The following is a 17,956-nucleotide window of genomic DNA, read 5'->3' on the forward strand; positions in this document are numbered from 1 at the left end:
TGACCAAAAAAAAAAGGCTAAAATGTAACTACTATTTTCAGGACACAAGACTAAAAGTAAACTTAAAATCATTTAAATTAAAGATGAACACTGCTACACTGAACTAAAACAACAATGGCGCCCAAATAAATATTACTTGTACAGATCAAAAATATTTTATATAAAACCCATTTAGAGACAGAACTGACTTAAAGTTGTGTATTTTTGTAGCTGTCTGTTTAGAGACCAAAACACAAGGGAGAGATATTTATCAGAGAGGTCTGATTCACAGCACAGCTTTGCCATGCCAGAAGTAAAGCCTTTAATGAGAAACCTTTCCTTTGCCTAAATTCTGATAAAGCCTTGTCTGCATTTTCCTATAGTTACTAAATTCATCTCGGAGCTTGTCAGCTGTTTTGTGACTCTTACGATACAGTCAAAAACCTTTAATTCAGCCTTCATGAGGCTTAATAATATTGGCATGAGCCATTGTTCTTGTTTCTGTAAACCCCATTTAAAGCCATATTTTGATTTTGTGTAAAAAAAAAAAAATGTAAACGTGGTATTTTTCTACAGGTATACAGGAGCATGCAGTGTGAAGAATACATCGATGCCAAAAGAGAGACGCATGTGAATTGGATGAGGTGAGCAGTACACCAGCTGTTGGGTTGTTTTAGTGATTTGATTTTACAGCTCCTCATTTGTTGGAAGAACTTTATCTTCATGTCATTGATATCTCCGCCATGCTTTCTCCAAGTCTGTAACTCTGATCTGATTTTTACCTTTTTCTGAAACGTTGCTTCACTCTTTTAGGTATGTGAATTGTGCCCGTAATGAAGAAGAACAGAATCTTGTGGCATTTGAGTATCAAGGGGGAATTCTGTATCGTTGCTGTCGATCCATTAACCCAGGACAGGAGCTCTTGGTGTGGTATGAAGAGGAGTACACCAAAGAACTCAGTCCTGCACCTACAGGAACAACCAGACAGCAAGGTGTTACTTTTGTCTAAGAGGTTATAGAGGTTATTTTCTGCATTATTTCGTGATGTTTCTGAGCCTACCAGTGTTTCTGGGATGAAAGCTGTTGTACAGTGCAGTCTGCAATAACTAGAGCATTCCCCAGAGAACTCATTTTGGCCTGTTCCACCAACCAGGTAGGTCTTCTCGATCATATGACCGTGATCAACCAGAGAGGGTGAAGTCTATCAGCTTCCTTTGAGACACGTGAAGTCCACCCACTGCATATCTTGCTATTGTGAAACTGACGGCAGTGGAGCTTGAAAGTTCGTGAACCCTTTAGAATTTTCTATATTTCTGCATAAATATGACCTAAAACATCATCAGATTTTCACACAAGTCCTAAAAGTAGATAAAGAGAACCCAGTTAAACAAATGAGACAAAAATATTATACTTGGTCATTTATTTATTGAGGAAAATGATCCAATATTACATATCTGTGAGTGGCAAAAATATGTGAACCTTTGCTTTCAGTATCTGGTGTGACCCCCTTGTGCAGCAATAACTGCAACTAAACATTTCCGGTAACCATTGATCAGTCCTGCACACCGGCTTGGAGGAATTTTAGTCCATTCCTCTGGACAGAACAGCTTCAACTCTGGGATGTTGGTGGGTTTCCTCACATGAACTGCTTGCTTCAGGTCCTTCCACAACATTTCGATTGGATTAAGGTCAGGACTTTGACTTGGCCATTCCAAAACATTAACTTTATTCTTCTTTAAGCATTCTTTGGTAGAACGACTTGTGGGCTTAGGGTCATTGTCTTGCTGCATGACCCACCTTCTCTTGAGATTCAGTTCATGGACAGATATCCTGAAATTTTCCTTTTGAATTCATTGGTATAATTCAGAATTCATAGTTCCATCAATGATGGCAAGCTGTCCTGGCCCAGATGCATCAAAACAGGCCCAAACCGTGATAGTACCACCACCATGTTTCACAGATGGGATAAGGTTCTTATGCTGGAATGCAGTGTTTTCCTTTCTTCAAACATGATGCTTCTCATTTAAACCAAAAAGTTCTGTTTTGGTCTCATCCATCCACAAAACATTTTTCCAATAGCTTTCTGGCTTGTCCACATGATCTTTAGCAAACTGCAGACAAGCAGTAATGTTCTTTTTGGAGAGCAGTGGCTTTCTCCTTGCAGCCCTACCATGCACACCATTGTTGTTCAGTGTTTTCCTGATGGTGGACTCATGAACAGTAACATTAGCCGATGTGAGAGGCCTTCAGTTGCTTAGAAGTTACTCTGGGGTCCTTTGTGACCTCGCTGACTATTACACGTCTTGCTCTTGGAGTGATCTTTGTTGGTCGACCACTCCCGGGGAGGGTAACAACGGTCTTGAATTTCCTCTACTTGTACACAATCTGTCTGACTGTGGATTGGTGGAGTCCAGACTCTTTAGAGATGGTTTTGTAACCTTTTCCAGCCTGATGAGCATCAACAATGCTTTTTCTGAGGTCCTCAGAAATCTCCTTTGTTCATGCCATGATACACTTCCATAAACATGCTTTGAAGATCAGACTTCAATAGATCCCTCTTTTTTTAAATAAAACAGGGTGCCCACTCTCACCTGATTGTCATCCCATTGATTGAAAACACCTGACTCTAATTTCACCTTCAAATTAACTGCTAATCCTAGAGGTTCACATACTTTTGCCACTCTCATATGTACAACCCCAATTCCAAAAAAGTTGGGACAAAGTACAAATTGTAAATAAAAATGGAATGCAATAATTTACAAATCTCAAAAACTGATATTGTATTCACAATAGAACATAGACAACATATCAAATGTCTAAAGTGAGACATTTTGAAATTTCATGCCAAATATTGGCTCATTTGAAATTTCATGACAGCAACACATCTCAAAAAAGTTGGGACAGGGGCAATAAGAGGCTGGAAAAGTTAAAAGGTACAAAAAAGGAACAGCTGGAGGACCAAATTGCAACTCATTAGGTCAATTGGCAATAGGTCATTAACATGACTGGGTATAAAAAGAGCATCTTGGAGTGGCAGCGGCTCTCAGAAGAAAAGATGGGAAGAGGATCACCAATCCCCCTAATTCTGCACCGACAAATAGTGGAGCAATATCAGAAAGGACTTCGACAGTGTAAAATTGCAAAGAGTTTGAACATATCATCTACAGTGCATAATATCATCAAAAGATTCAGAGAATCTGGAAGAATCTCTGTGCGTAAGGGTCAAGGCCGGAAAACCATACTGGGTGCCCGTGATCTTCGGGCCCTTAGACGGCACTGCATCACATACAGGCATGCTTCTGTATTGGAAATCACAAAATGGGCTCAGGAATATTTCCAGAGAACATTATCTGTGAACACAATTCACTGTGCCATCCGCCGTTGCCAGCTAAAACTCTATAGTTCAAAGAAGAAGCCATATCTAAACATGATCTAGAAGTGCAGATGTCTTCTCTGGGCCAAGGCTCATTTAAAATGGACTGTGGCAAAGTGGAAAACTGTTCTGTGGTCAGACGAATCAAAATTTGAAGTTCTTTATGGAAATCAGGGATGCCGTGTCATTTGGACTAAAGAGGAGAAGGATGACCCAAGTTGTTATCAGCGCTCAGTTCAGAAGCCCACATCTCTGATGGTATGGGGTTGCATTAGTGCGTGTGGCATGGGCAGCTTACACATCTGGAAAGACACGATCAGTGCTGAAAGGTATATCCAGGTTCTAGAGCAACATATGCTCCCATCCAGACGATGTCTCTTTCAGGGAAGACCTTGCATTTTCCAATGTGACAATGCCAAACCACATACTGCATCAATTACAGCATCATGGCTGTGTAGAAGAAGGGTCCGGGTACTGAACTGGCCAGCCTGCAGTCCAGATCTTTCACCCATAGAAAACATTTGTCGCATCATAAAACGGAAGATATGAAAAAAAAAAGACCTAAGACAGTTGAGCAACTAGAATCCTACATTAGACAAGAATGGGTTAACATTCCTATCCTTAAACTTGAGCAACTTGTCTCCTCAGTCCCCAGACGTTTACAGACTGTTGTAAAGAGAAAAGGGGATGTCTCACAGTGGTAACCATGGCCTTGTCCCAACTTTTTTGAGATGTGTTGTTGTCATGAAATTTAAAATCACCTAATTTTTCTCTTTAAATGATACATTTTCTCAGTTTAAACATTTGATATGTCATCTATGTTCTATTCTGAATAAAATATGGAATTTTGAAACTTCCACATCATTGCATTCTGTTTTTATTTACAATTTGTACTTTGTCCCAACTTTTTTGGAATCGGGGATGTAATATTGGATCACTTTCCTCAATAAATAAATGACCAAGTATAATATTGTTGTCTCATTTGTTTAAGTGGGTTCTCTTTATCTACTTTTAGGACTTGTGTGAAAATCTGATGATGTTTTAGGTCATATTTATGCAGAAATACAGAAAATTCTAAAGGGTTCACAAACTTTCAAGCACCACTGTATATAGTAAACCACAAGATATTGTTGTAGTTTTATTCATCATGCCCAGTTTAACCAGAAGTAGATAAAATGCATGCCCTGTGGATCCCGAGTGGCACAGCAGAAAAGTGTTGTCCCTGTCATCCTCCCCATCATCCAGATATTGCCACTTTCAAATCCTGATGACGCCACAATCATCTCTGGTTGGGAGCTCAAGAGAGCAAAATTGTCTGGGCTCTCTGGGAGGGAGAGATGGCATGCTCTCTCTTCTCTGCCCTGTCAGTTCCACTGGCCAGTCATGGGTGTGTGAGAGCACATTTAATAGGAAGTAAGTGGATTGGGCTTTCGTCCGAGTGTGCTTTGCAGCCCCCTGACATTGTATGAGTAAAATGTGGTCAACTGGTGTTTCTTGTCTTGGAGGAAGCACATGATAGCCCTCGCTGGTTGGTAGCTGTTATGTGATACTGGAGAGGAGTCTGATGGGTGGGAATTGGCCATGGCTAAATTAGGGAGAAAATTAGGGAGAAATCGGGGGGAATGCTCTGTCACAGCAAACACATAATATAGGATAATGTCAGACCTCCCCATATTACAGAAACACTGGGGGGGGGGGGTCATTAAAATACCTTCAGTGCAATATAACCAGCTGGCTGGAAAGAAGTTAGTTGAACACACACATGCAGTGTGTCTGAACCAAATGAAGTTGTTAATTGGATAATGCAGATGTCAGTCAAACCCATCAACCATTATAAAAATCAATTGCAACACATTTGCTTCATTTCAGGAGCATATGTGATGGTTATATTATCAAGCAATTTAACAAGCAATAAAATTTTAGTATTTTTATGGAATTCAATAATTCCACAAGAGTCATACCATGGAGAACTTATCTTTTTAATTATGTTAAATTTTAGCTCCTTAAAGTGCACATCACGGGTAAATTCAGGAGCAAGATCAATGTAATTCTCCTATTTTATATTAAACATTGGTCAAATATCTGTAACATTTTGTGCACTTTTTTTACCTTGCGCAATACCTGAAAAATTCAGTTGAAATCAAGACATTTGAGGTGCATTGGTCCACCTCTGGAAAAAACTTGGCATTTGGATTTCCTGCCAAACATTGATTTTCGTGATGTCGCATGCGGGACGCCTCCCTCTGAATCCTACATCAGCACTGGTTTATGAGAAAATGACCTGGTCGTTTTCTGTAAATTTCTTCAACGTTATCACATAATGATTAAAATGGTTAACAGATGTATCGTAGGAGGTTGTAGCAACACCAATCATGATGGGATTAGTACTCATCGTTTTCCAAAAGACCGGACAAGGAGAGAGAAATGGGAGCGCTTTGAGCGAGGCACACAGACTTGCACTGAAACTGTGCAAGCTCTCGCAGCCTGCTGGTGCTTCCGCAAGTAACGTCACGAATCTGGCTCCAGAGTCCCTTGGGATTTTTCCAGATGCATTTTATTTTTTCCCCCTCCTAGAACTGCCACCTTATTGTGGTGGAGGGGTTTGTGTGCTTGAATGATCCTAGGATGATCCATGTGTTGTCGGAGGCATTATGCCCCTGTTAGGGTCTCCCAAGGCAGACAGGTCCTAGGTGACAGTCCAGACCAAGAGCAGTTCACCAAAACCCCTGTTAGGGTCTCCCAAGGCAGACAGGTCCTAGGTGACAGTCCAGACCAAGAGCAGTTCACCAAAACCCCTATGGATAATAATAGATCAAGGACCGTGACGTCGCCCGTCACGCAGCCGGGGCCCCACCCTGGAGTCAGGCCCAGGATTGGGACTCGTATACGAGCGCTTGGTGGCCGGGCCTTTGCCCACGGGGCCCGGCTGGGCTCAGCCCGAAGCGGTGACGTAGGCCCAATCTCCTGTCGGTTCACCACCCACAGAGGTAGCCGTAGGGGGCCGGTGCGGTGTGGATTGGGCGGCAGTCGAAGGCAGGGGCCTCGACGACCTGATCCCTGAACACAGCAGCTAGCTGTTGGAACATGGAATGTCACTTCACTGGGGGGGAAAGAGCCTGAGCTTGTGTGGGAGGTTGAGAGGTACCGGCAAGAGATAGTCGGCCTCACCTCCACGCACAGCTTGGGCTCCGGAACCCAGCTCCTCGAGAGGAGCTGGACTGTCCACTTCTCTGGAGTCGCCCATGGTGAGTGGCGGCAGGCTGGTGTGGGCTTGCTTATAGCTCCCCAGCTCAGCCGCCATGTGTTGGAGTTTACCCCAGTGAACGAGAGGGTCACCTCTCTGTGCCTTCGGATTGGGGAGAGGGCTCTTGCTGCTGTTTGTGCCTACAGGCCGAATAGTAGTGTAGAGTATCCGGCCTTCTTGGAGTCCCTGGGAGAGGTACTGAGAGGTGCTCAGACTGGGGACTCCATTGTTCTACTGGGGGACTTCAACGCTCACGTGGGTGACGATAGCGACACCTGGAGGAGCGTGATTGGGAGGAGCAGCCTCCCCGATCTGAACCCGAGAGGTGTTTTGTTTTTGGACTTCTGTGCTAGTCATGATTTGTCCATAACGAACACCATGTTCGAGCATAGGAGTGTCCATAAGTGCAAATGGCACCAGGGCAACTTAGGTCGGAGGTCGATGATCAACTTTGTTGTCGTTTCATCTGATCTTCGGCCCTATGTCTTGGACACTCGGGTGAAGAGAGGGGCTGAGCTGTCGTCTGATCACCACCAGCTGGACAGACCTGGCAGGCCCAAATGTATGGTGAGGGTCTGCTGGGAATGTCTGACTGAGCACTCTGTTGGGGAGGTCTTTAACTCCCACCTCCAGGAGAGCTTCTCCCAGCTTCCGAGGGAGGCGGAGGACATTGAGTCTGAGTGGACCATGTTCTCTACCTCCACTGTAGATGCGGCTGTTCGGAGTTGTGGCTGCAAGGTCTTTGGTGCCTGTCGTGGCGGCAGTCCCCGAACCCGGTGGTGGACACCGGAAGTAAAGGATGCCGTCAAGCTGAAGAAGGAGTCCTATTGGGCCATGTTGGCCTCCGGGACTCCTGAGGCAGCTGATGGGTATCGGCAGGCCAGGCATGCCACAGCTCGGGCAGTTGCGGAGGCAAAAACTTGGAACTGGGAGGAGTTCAGTGAGGCCATGGAGGAGGACTATCGGTCGGCCTCGAAGAAATTCTGGCAAATCGTCCGGCACCTCAGGAGGGGGAAGCAGTACTCTGCCAACACTGTTTACGGTGCGGATGGGGAGCTTTTGACCTCGACTGGGGACATTGTCGGGCGGTGGAAGGAATACTTTGAGGATCTCCTCAATCCCACCATCATGTCTTCCATTGAGGAAGTGGAGGCTGATGACTCAGAGGTGGACTAGTCCATTACCCAAGCCGAAGTCACTGAGGTGGTTTGCAAGCTCCTCGGTGGCAAGGCACCGGGGGTGGATGAGATCCGCCCCGAGTATCTCAAGTCTCTGGATGTTGTGGGGCTGTCTTGGCTGACACGCGTCTGCAACATCGCGTGGCGGTCGGGGACAGTGCCTCTGGAGTGGCAGACTGGGGTGGTGGTCCCTCTTTTTAAGAAAGGGGACCAGAGAGTGTGCTCCAATTATAGGGGAATCATACTTCTCAGCCTCCCTGGGAAGGTTTACTCCAGGGTACTGGAGAGGAGAATTTGGCCAATAGTCAAACCTCGGATCCAGAAGGAACAATGCAGTTTTTGTCCTGGTCGTGGAACACTGGACTAGCTCTATACCCTTCATAGGGTGCTCAAGGGTTCATGGGAGTTTGCCCAACCAGTCCACATGTGCTTTGTGGATCTGAAGAAGGCATTCGACCGTGTCCCTCATGGTATTCTGTGGGGGGTGCTTTGGGAGTATGGGGTTTGGGGCTCTTTGCTAAGGGCTGTCCAGTCCCTATATGAATGGATCAGGAGTCTGGTTCACATTGCCGGCGGTAAGTCAGACCTGTTCCTAGTGTATGTTGGACTCCGGCAGGGCTGCCCTTTATCACCGGTTCTGTTCATAATTTTTATGGACAGAATTTCTAGGCGCAGCCAGGGGCTGGAAGGAATCCTGTTTGGGAACCACAGGATTTCATCTCTGCTTTTTGCAGATGATGTCCTGTTGGCTTCTTCAAACCAGGACCTTCAGCATTCACTGGGGCGGTTTGCAGTCGAATGTGATCCAGCTGGGATGAGAATCAGCACCTCCAAGTCCGAGGCCATGGTTTTCGACTGGAAAAGGGTGGCTTGCCCTCTCCAGGTTGATGGAGAAGTCCTGCCTCAAGTGGAGGAGTTTAAGTATCTTGGGATCCTGTTCACGAGTGAGGGAAGGATGGAGCGTGAGATTAACAGGCGGATCGGTGCAGCCTCCGCAGTGATGCGGTCGCTTTACCAGTCCATTGTGGTGAAGGAGGAGCTGAGACAAAAGGCGAAGGTCTCGATTTACCGGTTGATCTATGTTCCGACTCTCACCTATGGTCATGAGCTTTGGGTAATGACTGAAAGAACAAGATCGCGGATACAAGCGGCCGAAATGAGTTTCCTTCGCAGGGTGGCTGGGCACTCCCTTAGAGAGAGGGTGAGAAGCACAGTCACTCCGGAGGAGCTCGGAGTAGAGCTGCTGCTTCTCCACATCGAGAGGAATCAGCTGAGGTGGCTCGGGCATCTCTTTCGGATGCCTCCTGGATGCCTCCCTGGGGAGGTGTTCCAGGCATGTTCCCCTGGGAGGAGGCCCCGGGGAAGACCCAGGACACGCTGGAGGGACTATGTCTCTCGGCTAGCCTGGGAAGGCCTCGGTGTTCTTCCTGAGGAGCTGGCCGAGGTATCTGAGGAAAGAGAAGTTTGGGCTTCTATGCTCAGACTGCTGCCTCCGCGACCCGGCCCCGGATAAGCGGACGAGATGAGACGTTTTATTTCATTTTTTTCTGCTGTCGACAGATGGCCTTGGGCAAAATTACCCTTCTGGGTGAGTGTGTAAAGGGACATACTTTCATATAAAAAAAAAATGAAATTGGTCCAGGATATGCACTTTAAACTCTTGCAGCTGAAGAACTTCAACATGTTAAGGAACAAATAGTGTCTGATTGAATTAATGAACAGTTAAACACATGGAGGTTTGGCTGCTTTATTACTACAAACTACATCATGGCATTCTTCAAATACTGCAGTAAGGAAATTCCTACTGCTGCAGACCTACTTGAATGCCATCTGAACCGATGCAGTGTGTCCCTTTTTTTTAATACGCGGACATTTAAATTAAATGACTATTGTTATATGTCTTAATTTATGGATGTTGGCTTGCTTTCATCAATTACATTAATGTGAATCATGGGGCTTCACAAAATCCTACAAAACTTAATTTCATTAAATTTGTGTGTAATTGAAATTAATAAGTGTTTTAAACTTGACAACCTAATCCATATAAAAAATCCAGATAGAAAATACATATTTGCTTGTGTAAATGCTACTAGAAACTATTTGCAAATAAATCTATCCATATCCTGTTTGATAAATAAGGCCCATTTCTGGCTCTTTCGGAACCTTGAATGTGAGGGCTGAGTTTCCTTCTCAATCCTGGATGAGATGTAAATAAGGCTAGGCTTGCCATTACCTAGACTTGACATGATGTCCAACAGGAACCAACAACTCCCCTTTGGTCTCTCAGACCCACGGGGCTATGGCCAATGCTGTGCATAGCTGCTGTTCCAGGACCTTATTGAATCTCCCAGTATTCCAAGCTAGAGGCTGCTATGTCTTAGTCCGCAACCTTTTGTTTTTGTCTCAGTCTTAATTCATGTAGAATCTTGATTTTCAGTAAAAGCACTCCTTACATTGGGTTAGTGTCTCGTCTCATCTTCCGCTTTATCCGGGACCGGGTCGCGGAGGCAGCAGTCTAAGCAGGGAAGCCCAAACTTCCCTTTCCCCAGACACCTCGGCCAGCTCCTCGGGAAGAACACCGAGGCGTTCCCAGGCCAGCCGAGAGATATAGTCCCTCCAGCGTGTCCTGGGTCTTCCCCGGGGCCTCCTCCCGGGGGGACATGCCTGGAACACCTCCCCAGGGAGGCATCCAGGAGGCATCCGAAAAAGATGCCCGAGCCACCTCAGCTGATTCCTCTCGATGTGGAGCAGCAGCGGCTCTACTCCGGGCTCCTCCCGAGTGACTGTGCTTCTCACCCTATCTCTAAGGGAGCGCCCAGCCACCCTGCGAAGGAAACTCATTTCGGCCGCTTGTATCCGCGATCTTGTCCTTTCGGTCATTACCCAAAGCTCATGACCATAGGTGAGAGTCGGAACGTAGATCGACCGGTAAATTGAGAGCTTCGCCTTTTGGCTCAGCTCCTTCTTCACCACGACGGACCGGTAAAGTGACCGCATCACTGCGGAGGCTGCACCGATCCGCCTGTCGATCTCACGCTCCATCCTTCCCTCACTCGTGAACAAGATCCCGAGATACTTAAACTCCTCCACTTGAGGCAGAACTTCTCCACCAACCTGGAGAGGGCAAGCCACCCTTTTCCGGTCGAGAACCATGGCCTCGGACTTGGAGGTGCTGATTCTCATCCCAGCCGCTTCACACTCGACTGCAAACTGCCCCAGTGCATGCTGAAGGTCCTGGTTTGAAGAAGCCAACAGGACAACATCATCCGCAAAAAGCAGAGATGAAATCCTGTGGTTCCCAAACAGGATTCCTTCTGGCCCCTGGCTGCACCTAGAAATTCTGTCCATAAAAATTATGAACAGAACCGGTGACAAAGGGCAGCCCTGCGGGAGTCCAACATGCACTGGGAACAGGTCTGACTTACTGCCGGCAATACGAACCAGACTCCTGCTCCGTTCGTACAGGGACCGGACAGCCCTTAGCAAAGAGCCCCGAACCCCATACTCCCGAAGCACCCCCCACAGAATACTACGGGGGACACGGTCGAATGCCTTCTCCAGATCCACAAAGCACATGTGGACTGGTTGGGCAAACTCCCATGAACCCTCGAGCACCCTATGAAGGGTATAGAGTTGGTCCAGTGTTCCGCGACCAGGACGAAAACCGCATTGTTCCTCCTGGATCCGAGGTTCGACTATTGGTCGAATTCTCCTCTCCAGTACCCTGGAGTAAACCTTCCCTGGGAGGCTGAGAAGTGTGATTCCCCTATAATTGGGGCACACTCTCCGGTCCCCTTTCTTAAAAAGAGGGACCACCACCCCAGTCTGCCACTCCAGAGGCACTGTCCCTGACCGCCACGCGATGTTGCAGAGGCGTGTCAACCAAGACAGCCCCACAACATCCAGAGCCTTGAGATACTCAGGGCGGATCTCATCCACCCCCAGTGCCTTGCCACCGAGGAGCTTGCAAACCACTTCAGTGACTTCGGCTTGGGTAATGGACGAGTCCACCTCTGAGTCATCAGCCTCAGTCTCCTCAGTGGAAGACATGACGGTGGGATTGAGGAGATCCTCAAAGTATTCCTTCCACCGCCCGACAATGTCCCCAGTCGAGGTCAACAGCTCCCCACCTGCACTGTAAACAGTGTTGGCAGAGTACTGCTTCCCCCTCCTGAGGTGCCGGACGGTTTGCCAGAATTTCTTTGAGGCCGACCGATAGTCCTTCTCCATGGCCTCCCCGAACTCCTCCCAGTTCCGAGTTTTTGCCTCCGCAACTGCCCGAGCTGCAGCACGCCTGGCCTGCCGATACCTGTCAGCTGCCTCGGGAGTCCTGGAGGTTAACATGGCCCGATAGTACTCCTTCTTCAGCTTGACGGCATCCCTTACTTCTGGTGTCCACCACTGGGTTCGGGGATTGCCGCCACGACAGGCACCGGAGACCTTGCGGCCACAGCTCCGAACAGCTGCGTCCACAATGGAGGTAGAGAACATGGTCCACTCAGACTCAATGTCCCCCGCCTCCCTCGGAAGCTGGGAAAAGCTCTCCCGGAGGTGGGAGTTAAAGACCTCCCCAACAGAGTGCTCGCCCAGACGTTCCCAGCAGACCCTCACCATACGTTTGGGCCTGCCAGGTCTGTCCAGCTTCCTCCTCCGCCAGCGGATCCAACTCACCACCAGGTGGTGATCAGTTGAAAGCTCAGCCCCTCTCTTCACCCGAGTGTCCAAGACATAGGGCCGGAGATCAGATGAAACGACAACAAAGTCGATCATCGACCTCCGACCTAAGGTGTCCTGGTGCCATGTGCACTTATGGACACCCCTATGCTCGAACATGGTGTTCGTTATGGACAAACCGTGACTAGCACAGAAGTCCAATAACAAAACACCACTCGGGTTCAGATCGGGGAGGCCGTTCCTCCCAACCACGCCCCTCCAGGTGTCACTGTCATCTCCCACGTGAGCATTGAAGTCCCCCAGTAACACAATGGAGTCCCCAGTCTGAGCACTCCTCAGTACCTCTCCCAGGGACTCCAAGAAGGCCGGATACTCTATACTGCTATTTGGGCCGTAGGCACAAACAACAGCAAGAGCCCTCTCCCCAATCCGAAGGCGCAGAGAGGCGACCCTCTCGTTCACTGGGGTAAACTCCAACACATGGCGGCTGAGCTGGGGAGCTATAAGCAAGCCCACACCAGCCCGCCGCCGCTCACCACGGGCGACTCCAGAGAAGTGGAGAGTCCAGCCCCTCTCGAGGAGCTGGGTTCCAGAGCCCAAGCTGTGCGTGGAGGTGAGCCCGACTATCTCTAGCCGGTACCTCTCAACCTCCCGCACAAGCTCAGGCTCTTTCCCCCCCAACGAAGTGACATTCCATGTCCCAACAGCCAGCCGCTGTGTCCGGGGATCAGGTCGTCGAGGCCCCTGCCTTCGACTGCCACCCAATCCACATTGCACCAGTCCCCTACTGCTACCTCTGTGGGTGGTGAACCCACAGGAGGTCGGGCCCACGTCACCTCTTCGGGCTGAGCCCGGCCGGGCCCCATGGGCAAAGGCCCGGCCACCAAGCGCTCGCATACGAGCCCCAACCCCGGGCCTGGCTCAAGGGTGGGGCCACGGCTGCGTCATCCTGGGCGACGTCACGGTCCTCGGATTTTTCTCCATAGGGGTTTTGGTGAACTGCTCTTAGTCTGGCCTGTCACCTAGGACCTGTCTGCCTTGGGAAACCCTGACAGGGGCATAATGCCCCGACAACATAGCTCCTAGGATCATTCAAGCGCACAAACCCCTCCACCACAATAAGGTGGCAGTTCTAGGAGGGGTGGGTTAGTGTTATATTTTATAATCTTGTTGCATTTCATGTTCAATTTATTTTTGTCCTTTCATTTCTCCAGAAGGAAAGAACACTCTGCTGCAAGTCTTTTCCTGCTCCACATGCCCTCGTTCCGATGCATCTCAAATTTACCTCGACAAGCATATCCAGAGATGCCACTATGAAGAGTACATGAGACTGCGAGAATCAGGAGAAATTAAATATAAGCTTCAGATCCCCTCCAAACGCTCCAGTCGTCAACCAACATCAACTGATATTATCCATTCTGATACTTCCCATAATGATATACAGAAGGAAATTCACCACTCCTCAGATTGTAGAAAGAGTTTTAGTTATCAGAATGCACTCAAGACACACCAGCGCATTCACACAGCAGGAGATCCACATCACTGCTCACAGCGTGGTAGGAATTTTACTTACCAGAGTGCTCTCAAAACACAACGGCGCGTTCACACAGGAGAGAAGCCGTATCACTGCTCACAGTGTGGGAAGGGTTTTACTCATCAGAGTCATCTCCAACGGCACCAGCACATTCACACAGGAGAGAAGCCACATCACTGCTCACAATGTGGAAAGAGTTTTACGAGTCAGAGTGATCTCCAACAACACCAGCAGATTCACACAGGAGAGAAGCCGCATCACTGCTCACAGTGTGGGAAGAGTTTTACTCAGCAGAGTAATCTACAAACACACCGGCGCATTCACACAGGAGAGAAGCCGTATCACTGCTCACAGTGTGGGAAGAGTTTTACTCGTCAGAGTGATCTCCAACGACACCAGCGCATTCACACAGGAGAGAAGCCGTATCACTGCTCACAGTGTGGAAAGAGTTTTACTTGTCAGAGTCATCTCCAACGACACCAGCGCATTCACACAGGAGAGAAGCCGTATCACTGCTCACAGTGTGGGAAGAGTTTTACTAGTCAGAGTGATCTCCAACAACACCAGCGCATTCACACAGGAGAGAAGCCGTACCACTGCTCACAGTGTGGGAAGAGTTTTACTCAGCAGAGTCATCTCCAAAAACACCAGCGCATTCACACAGGAGAGAAGCCGTATCACTGCTCACAGTGTGGGAAGAGTTTTACTCAGCAGTGTGCTCTCCAGCGACACCAGCGCATTCACACAGGAGAGAAGCCGTATCACTGCTCACGGTGTGGGAAGAGTTTTACTCAGCAGAGTCATTTCCAAATACACCAGAACATTCACACAGGAGAGAAGCCGTATCACTGCTCACAGTGTGGGAAGAGGTTTACTCGTCAGAGTCATTTCCAAATACACCAGCGCATTCACACAGGATAGAAGCCGTATCACTGCTCACAGTGTGGAAAGATGTTTGCTTGTTTAGTTACATTTAAGACCTTCAAGTGCACTAACTCAGAGACATTGCATGATTTAAAGTTGTCAAATTAAATATGGTTATTACAGTTTTGACTGAAAATGACCTGTACTTTGAACTTTATTGTTCATGTTATACTGGTCAACAATTTTTCAGAAGTTGTCTGCATCAGAGATGAAATTGGCTATTATGAAATTTGGTGTGTTGAATTAGAAGTGACAGTTAATCAGCTGATTGGCTATGGCTTCCAAGATATTTAAGATTTTAAATTTTATACTTATGTACATTGTATCGATCGTAATGTTTTAAATATAATCAAATCAAATATTATCAAATCCATAAAGAGATGCTTTGTAATTATAATTATGAAATTCGTAAAGCAAGACAGTCTTTCTTCTCCAACATCATCAGCAGGAATATGAACAATGCCCGTGTGCTATTTTCAACAGTAGAGAAGCTAACTAATGCCCCACCACAATTAGCACCTGAACTTCTATCAGTTAATAAATGCAATGAGTTTCCATCTTTTTTCAAAGGTAAAATTGATGAAATAAGGCAGAATATTTCTCATAATGTATCTCAGTTGCAAAAAATTGAAAAACTGCAATCACCAATGACACAGATAGATAACTTTAACACAATGTCAGAATTTTGTTTAATTGATTATGAGACTCTTGAAAAAACTGTACAAAATCTCAGTTCTTCAACATCTGAACTGGACATTCTGCCCACCAACTTTAAGTCTGTTCTTCATCTTATAATTACAGATGTGCTTCAAATTATAAATACATCCTTGGAGACTGGCGTTGTTCCTGTGTCCCTAAAAAAAAGCTGTTGTAAAGCCCCTTCTTAAAAAAATAATCTAGATCCTTCAGTGTTAAATAACTACAGGCCAGTATCAAATCTACCATTCATCGGGAAAATCCTGGAAAAAATTGTCTTCAATCAATTAACTGCCTTCTTGATATCAAACAGCCGTTTTGATAATTTTCAGTCAGGATTTCGTGCCAATCATAGCACTGAAACAGCGCTGATTAAAGTTATAAATGACATACGTCTTAATACTGATGCAGGCAAAACATCGGTCCTGGTATTACTGGACCTCAGTGCAGCTTTTGATACTGTTGATCACAACATACTGCTATATCGACTTGAACACTGGGTTGGATTGACTGGTAAAGTTATCAATTGGTTAAAATCTTACTTAAAAGATAGAAGCTTCTTTGTTACCCTGGGAAATTGTTCCTCAACGTCAATGCCCTTGACCTGTGGTGTCCCCCAGGAGTCGATTCTTGGACCATTACTTTTCAACCTTTATATGCTCCCACTTGGGCAAATTATCAATAAAAATTCAATTTTGTATCACTGCTATGCAGATGATACCCAAATTTATTTTGCTCTATCACCTAATGACTATGCCCCCCTTGAATGTCTCTACCAGTGTATCGATCAAATCAATAGCTGGATGTCTCAAAATTTTCTTCAGCTGAACACAGATAAAACAGAAGTAATTCTATTTGGAAAAAAAGACGAAAGACTCAGGATTACCACTATTCTTGACACAAAAGGGATTAAAACTAAAGAAATGGTTAAAAATCTTGGTGTTTTCATTGACAGCAAGCTAAACTTTGACAGTCACATGAAAGCAATCACTAAAACGGCATTTTATCACCTAAAAACATTTCCAAACTAAGAGGACTTGTCAAAAAATGATCTGGAAAAACTAATACATGCCTTCATCTCTAGTAGGGTTGATTACTGCAATGGCCTTTTCACAGGCTTGCCAAAAAAGACCATCAAACAACTTCAGCTGGTTCAAAATGCAGCGGCGAGGGTTCTCACACGAACAAAAAGAACAGAGCACATTACTCCAATTCTAAGGTCCCTTCACTGGCTTCCAGTAAGCTACAGAATTGACTTTAAAGTATTGCTGCTGGTATACAAATCTCTAAATGGTACAGGGCCCAATTACCTCTCTGATATGTTGCAGCGGCCTAACCCAATCAGATCTACCAGATCGTAACAGAAAAATTTACTATTAAAACCAGTTGTTAAAACAAAGTGTGGTGAAGCAGCTTTTAGCTACTATGCAGTACATCTATGGAACCAACTGCCAGAGGACATTAAAAATGCTCCTGTTGTTGGCAGCTTCAAATCTAGGTTAAAGACCAAGCTGTTTTCAGATGCTTTCTGTTAAATAATTAATATTTTTACATTTTTTATAATCTTTACTTTCTCTGCATGTTTTAAATTTACTTTAATTGTATTCTATTTTATTCCACTGGTTTCTTTTTCTTTTTCTCCTTTTTTCTTTTTGGCATTTTATTATTTTATTTCTACTATTGTTTAATTCTTATTATTTTCTTTTAATTCTTTTAATTAATTGTTTTAGAATAAAATTATTTTATGTAATTTTATTTCTCTATTGTTTACTGTTTTTGTTTTTGCTTCTGTAAAGCACATTGAACTGCCATTGTGTATGAAATGTGCTATATAAATAAACTTGCCTTGCCTATAATTTGTAAAATGAGGTCTCTTCATGTGTTTATGGTCCGTTTACATATTTCACCTGTTCTCTTTATGTAATACTAGAAAATCAGCAAAAAGTTTATATAAATAAAATGTATTATGAACCAAATTGCAAAAATCAATTATGTATAAGTACTGAATAGGTTTAGTCCTTATTCTGTGTGTATGCAATGGGTTTTTATTTATTTTTTGGCAGCTTGTCTCTTGTATTCATGAAACGGAGCATCTCTTGTCAAGCAAAGACTTGATCTCGAGTGCATAGCACTGTTTGAATTTTTTTTTTTTTTGAGCTGATATAAGACCAGTTTGTTCAGCAGAGTGATGTCAGTTGATTTATGAATGCGTCATCAGTGACTTCCAGGAATAACATGATGGCATGTATGATGCAATACCGGCTTCACATTGCATCATTCATTGTTTTGCCAAAAAAGTTGGGACAAAGTACAAATTGTAAATAAAAACAGAATGCAATAATTTACAAATCTCA

The 17,956-nt window shown here is 45.7% G+C and overlaps 1 protein-coding gene across 1 annotated transcript in view; it reads left to right on the top strand.

Annotated features, from left to right (window-relative positions):
* The window catches only part of LOC132867703 (zinc finger protein OZF-like), a 57,804-nt gene extending 40,525 nt beyond the window's left edge, over positions 1-17,279 (top strand). The window contains exons 4-6 of the mRNA XM_060900711.1: positions 556-623; positions 793-971; positions 13,663-17,279. Of these exons, the coding sequence (XP_060756694.1) occupies positions 556-623; positions 793-971; positions 13,663-14,903 (1,488 nt within the window). The 3' untranslated portion in view covers positions 14,904-17,279. The remainder of the gene's footprint in view (positions 1-555; positions 624-792; positions 972-13,662) is intronic.
* The last annotated feature ends 677 nt before the right edge of the window (positions 17,280-17,956 follow it).

This window comes from Neoarius graeffei, chromosome 19 (assembly GCF_027579695.1).
Source record: "Neoarius graeffei isolate fNeoGra1 chromosome 19, fNeoGra1.pri, whole genome shotgun sequence".
NCBI classification, from domain to species: Eukaryota; Metazoa; Chordata; class Actinopteri; order Siluriformes; family Ariidae; genus Neoarius; species Neoarius graeffei.